General features: G+C 28.7%; 1 protein-coding gene across 1 annotated transcript; it reads left to right on the forward strand.

Moving 5' to 3' along the window:
* The first annotated feature begins 4,284 nt into the window (after positions 1-4,284).
* LOC104736806 (uncharacterized) lies at positions 4,285-5,764 on the forward strand. The gene is made up of 2 exons (XM_010456865.3): positions 4,285-4,611; positions 4,719-5,764. The coding sequence occupies exon 2, from the start codon at positions 4,775-4,777 to the stop codon at positions 5,639-5,641; it is 867 nt and encodes a 288-aa protein (XP_010455167.1). The 5' UTR covers positions 4,285-4,611; positions 4,719-4,774; the 3' UTR covers positions 5,642-5,764.
* The last annotated feature ends 236 nt before the right edge of the window (positions 5,765-6,000 follow it).

Raw genomic sequence — 6,000 nt, forward strand, 5'->3', positions numbered from 1 at the left:
CTTTTACTTTTGAAAAATACTTAGATTTATTCCCTCCCCTTTCAACCAATCAAAATTAAATTAAAAAGTAAAACAAATTCTGTATACTTTTATTTAAGGAAAGTTAAATATTGGCTTGGTTTAGATTTTATAATTAAACGAGATTATATATCGGTTTGAGTTTATAAATGAGAATTAGGATTTAGATTTTACAATTAAAACGAAATTATAAGTCGGTTTGGGTTTACAAATGAGGTGGTTAAAGTTTAAATTTTACAATTAGAAAAAAATATATATTGGTTTGGGTTTATAAATAAGGTGGTTAAGGTTTAGATTTCACAATTAAAACGAATTATATGTCGGTTTGGATTTACAAATGAGGTGGTTAGGGTTTCGATTTTACATTAGAACAAAATTATATGTCGGTTTGGGTTTCCAAATGAGGTGATTAGGAGTTATACTTTACACTAGAAGTCTAGAACATAATTATATATCTGTTTAGTTTATAAAATAGCTGTTTGATTTTTTATTATTTTACAATGATGATTTATACAAATTTTATTTTCTTATTTTATAAGGGAATGAATAAAGAGGTTTACTCCTAGGGGTGAATAAAGAGATCACTCCTAGGGGTGAATAAAGAGGTTCACTCCTAGGGGTGAATCCAAGTATTGTCCTTTACTTTTGTATATGGTGTTTCCGATCATATGAAATCATAAAACTTATAGTGTTTGAATCGAAATTCATCTATAAATATTTTGTGATTAAAATTCATTCTAAGTTATGAATGGGTAATCTATACTAATAAAAAGTAGGAGCTATAAGCTCCTTAAGGCATCCACCTAAGCTTTAAAACCACCAATAGTGATTAGACACCTCACTAATTAACATTTTTTAAAAAATTTCAGAATTTTATTTATTAAGAATTATTTTAAACAACCTATCAGGATTTGACATGTCATTCATTAACATTTTTAAAATTTCCAGAATTTTTAGAAAAGGAAAAATTTTAAATTTATGGAAATAAAAGAACTATGTACAATATCCCACATCGGCTAGAAAATTTTTAGACAATAGTTCAGAACCAGTATAAATAAGATTAATATGCTTCCAACAACGAATTAGCAGGAAAGCTTGATTTATCAAGCGTCCAAGTTTAAAAGTTTTATTCGGTTTGATCCGGTTTTTTATTTGATCAAATTAAAACTTTAAAAAGTTTCAAAAAAATATATTATAATTTTTAAATTTTTTAAAAGTTTAAATATTATAAATATTGAAACTTTTAAAAGTTTTTAAATATTATAATTTTAAAATTTTAAAAGTTTAAAATCTTATAAATATTGAAACTTTTTAAAAGGTTCAAATTTTATATTTCGAAACATTTTAAATGCTAAAAATATTATAAATATTCATGTAATACAAAAATTATCTTATTTATCTACGTTTGTGCTTTTTATTTCTTATGAGCTGTAAAATATATTTTTGTGTATGATTTTATTGATGAGTTGATATTCTTTCATTAATTTTTTATTTTTTTATCTTATTTTTTATTTTTATGAGAAAAGAAATGATTTTGTTCTTGGAGTTTGATGGGTTAACAAGTTGTGTGGTAGTCTTAAAAAAATATTTTTCATTGGAAGAATGTGAAGAAGTTGATGAGGAAGAAGAAGAAATATAGTATAACAAAGAACCAGACGGTAAAAGTAACAATGACAATTACCAAAAAATTTGACATTGAAAATGAAAAGAAAGAATAAGACAACATTGAATAAAAAACATGAAAATATAGGTGGTAGCGATCAATTAAATATGAAAAAGAGTTAAATTTATGATGATAAAATTCTTTCGTTTTTTTGGTGGTCAAAGAAATGGTTAAGAATATGTGAGGTCATCAGTTTGATTCGCCTCGCCTCGACGTCGAGTTAAATTCATGATTTTTTTTATCAGATTTGATTTTATAACACAACTGATTTTTATATTTTAAAAAATTGTGTATCTGAAATTTAATTTTTTCTTTAATACTAATTTTTTTTTTATAAGATAATATTTTATTACCGTCATCAATCATATATAATTTTCATCAAAATATATCGATAAGGATAGTTTTTTCATATCATGTTTTTGTTTAAACTAAATTTATGTTCAAAAACTGAATGATATACCATGTTAATAAATGTTATTGTTCTAACATATAAACACAAACGCAACAACAAATATTTCCCTATGATTTAGCTAAGCATTTTCAATAACAAAATCTTTTATCTTATTTTATTTTGATTGTTGTTCATGTGCACCTACCTCCTCTACATATAAAAGGAATAAAAGAAACTACGATTCAACCCTCAAGAAGAAAAAGAAGAAAAGGCCCAGAAAGTCCAAAAAATATGGACCCAATTTTGCGTTGTAACGCATTGACAACTACTCTTGGACAAGTACACGTGAATGCCATTTCCTGCTATACGTATAAACCCCAAATTATAATAATACTCAACGATTACTCTTAGCTTATTACTTTCCTACACTTTAAAACATATTTTCATGTACATAATAACATAAAGTTTTTTTTTTGGTTAAAATAATAACATAAAGTTATGTATTTCACTTTCATTTTTTCGTATTAATTAATTTGGATCTATCGACAGAGAGATACACGAATGAGGCAAACGAGAATGCATGATTAATATTTGATATTTACATTATTTAATAATATTCACCATACGTAGTGTACAACGATCTCACAAGTCCGGATCCAACCAAACAACATAGCTTTTTTATTATAATTATTAACCCATAAATAAATTAGAGAGAGAAAAAGGAGCTAGATTTAGAGAGAGAAATAATGGATGTAATGATGATGGTGAAGCTGGCATTTTCTGCAAGTTTAATGCGTATTTTCTTCTTCTTTATTATTTTTGAAGATAATTCTTTATGAAATAGAGAAAATATAATTATTGCCTGAAAATTTTCCTTATTTTTCGTGTTATGATGGATTCTTGTAGTTGAAGTAAAACATTTGGTCGAACAAAAGCACAGCATTTTGGACCATCATGATCCTTAGTTATTCCTATATATAGTGTTTTCTTATTGATATCATTTATGTACGTATGTAGTAGCATAAGAGAGTCTAAAAATTACCATTAAGAGTTGGAAAATGAGGTCGCCAAATTTTTAAAATCTAATTTAATGTATGCTTTATACGAAAACATACTTATCTTTCTTATATATATATATATATATGTGTATGTATGACGTGCTTGCATTTTTGAATATTCGATGGACCCATTCCATTCCTCAAGTTGTTGATTATTTATTGAGTTTCTTATTAAGGATGAAATTATCATGGGATAACTGATCAAGAAAGTACTGAAACTTGATTGTCTTGAGTTAACTCAAAAAAAAATTGTACAAAAGATAATTCATCAAGATATAATTTTAAAATTATATGATAACTTAGAAACTCAATTAAGATCATCTGAGGTAACTAGAAAGATATTTTGTTGTAATTCATCAAGAAGTAATAAGTTAGTAATTCATCAAGATGTAATAAGTTCGAATGACTGTTGGTGTATACATCATTAAAGCTGATTAGGACATATGAATTTGACTCAGAATCTCTTAATTATTGGAAAAAAACACAACGTCTGTCTTACTAACTTGCTTCAAAACAAATATTTTATATGTGTTTGAATTAATACATCAAAATGTTTTTTTTAAAATATTATTTTGTTCATTGTAGATGGAAAGTTATACTACTACTACATATGTTTTGCTCATATGGTTTGCGTATACGATTCGATCATATGATCATGCTGATATTTAGAGAATTAAAATTAATTTGCTAAAACAAAAATTGATATTTATTCTTTAAATATGCAACTTTATAAGCATATAAACCGTTTATTTTCTTATTTTACTTGGTCAATACATTCACTCTTTCTGGAATTTTATAATTTTGACTTTTTATAATTTTAAACATTATTTTATAATATTTCATTCTAGAACATTGAATGTCCCATATATTCACTAAATTACTTCAAATTTAATAGATCCTGAAAAAAAAAGTGTCTAATAAAATCCAACCAAAACAAAAAAATATTACAGTTTAAATATATAAAAAATTATTGTCAAATACACACATAGAATATTTTTTAAAAAAAAAAATATGTGAACCCAAATTGCTTAACAAAATCATTTTTCGTTTTCATATACCAAAAAAAAAAAAAGTTTTACATAAAACTTTTTTTTTTTTTTTTGGCAAAACGTTGTGGGATGTCAATTTATGCCGACTGCCCGACTCAATCAATTGTGGTTAGGGTTTTTTTTTTTTTTTTTTTGTTCTGGTTTTAAATTTTGGTAATAATTCTTCCGAGAGTGAAAGGAGTCTCCTTTTTGTCTCTTTCTGTCTTCGTTTTCAGAATTCTAATTAGACACACAAACAATTCAATTCTCCCCCTTTGAGTTTTCCGATTTGCTTCTCTCTTCTCTCTCAAAGATCTCTCTCTCTCTCTCTCTCTCTCTCTCTCTCATTGCTTTTTCTTGGAGACAAGACAACGGATCCAAATCGAAGACACTCTCAAACTAAATCCACGGAGATTCCGATTGCTCTTTCTTCTTCTTTAAAGTAAAATTCAGGTAAAAAAAAAAAAAAAAAAATCACTTTTTTTCCATCTGGGTTTCTTCTTCTCTTCCAGTATCAGTCATTGTCTTAGTCAAATCTCTTCTGTTTTACGATTCCTCAGATTCGCCCACCAAGTGTATGTTAAAATTCCTCAAAGAGAGATAGAAAAAGAAAAAGATGAAGGATTTTCCTTCTTGCTTTGGTGAAAATGGTGTTCAAGTTGCGGATTCATCGTCTTCAAACTCCGGTAAAAATGCTCAGAATCTTGTTACTTGTATCTACCAGTGTCGTATCCGTGGAAGAAACTGTTTGATCACTGTGACATGGACTAAGAATCTGATGGGTCAAAGTGTGACCGTTGGTGTTGATGATTCTTGTAACCAGAGTCTTTGTAAAGTCGAGATTAAGCCGTCTCTGTTCACTAAACGTAAAGGTTCCAAGAGTTTAGAGGCGTATTCTTGTAACATCGATGTATTTTGGGATCTCTCGTCTGCAAAATTCGGATCAGGTCCTGAAGCTTTGGGAGGGTTCTATGTTTGTGTTGTTGTTGACAAGGAAATGGTTTTGCTTCTTGGTGATATGAACAAGGAAGCTTTGAAGAAGACGAATGCTTCTCCTTCGTCTTTAGGTGCTGTGTTCATTGCTAAGAAAGAGCATGTTTTTGGTAAGAGAGTGTTTGCGACGAAAGCTCAGCTTTGTGCGGATGGGAAGATTCATGATCTTGTGATTGAATGTGACACGAGTGTCACTGATCCTTGTCTTGTTGTTCGTGTGGATGGGAAGACGTTGTTGCAGGTGAAGCGGCTTAAGTGGAAGTTTCGTGGTAACGATACGATTGTTGTTAATAGAATGGCTGTGGAAGTTCTATGGGATGTTCATAGTTGGCTCTTTGGGTTGCCTTCAGCGGGGAACGCAGTGTTCATGTTCAGGACTACTCAATCTACTGAGAAGAGCTTGTCTTTCTCACAGGACATGACAACAACAAACTCCAAGTCTCAAAGTTTTGGTTTTTCGTTGATTCTGTATGCTTGGAAGAACGAGTAGAACAAACAAAAAAAAAAAAAAAGAGAGAGTTTCTCGGTGCTAACCAAAAAAAACCTTATAAGAGTTTGTTGATTCCTTATCGACAATTTTTATTCTTTATAGCATGATTTATGAGTTGATTCATAATTGGTTTCTTCTATATATATATATATATATATATATATATCTCCTTATACAATGCTAAATTCAGTTGAGTCTTGACGAATGCGATCTGTGTATGCATCTGTTACTTATGTCCTAGTTACTTGTTTCCTTCTTCATGTGGATAGTGCGAATACAAATATGCTTTCTGATCTTGGAGCTGGTGAACATTTAGATGTTTAGCAAACTTTTGCGTATCTTCTTTATGATAACAGATT

This window comes from Camelina sativa, chromosome 13 (genome assembly GCF_030686135.1).
Source record: "Camelina sativa cultivar CO46 ecotype springtype chromosome 13, ASM3068613v1".
Taxonomy (NCBI): Eukaryota; Viridiplantae; Streptophyta; class Magnoliopsida; order Brassicales; family Brassicaceae; genus Camelina; species Camelina sativa.

Excerpts from the sequence above, each read along its gene's own strand:
- LOC104736806 (XM_010456865.3), top strand. The coding sequence starts at position 4,775 with ATGAAGGATTTTCCTTCTTGCTTTGGTGAAAATGGTGTTCAAGTTGCG.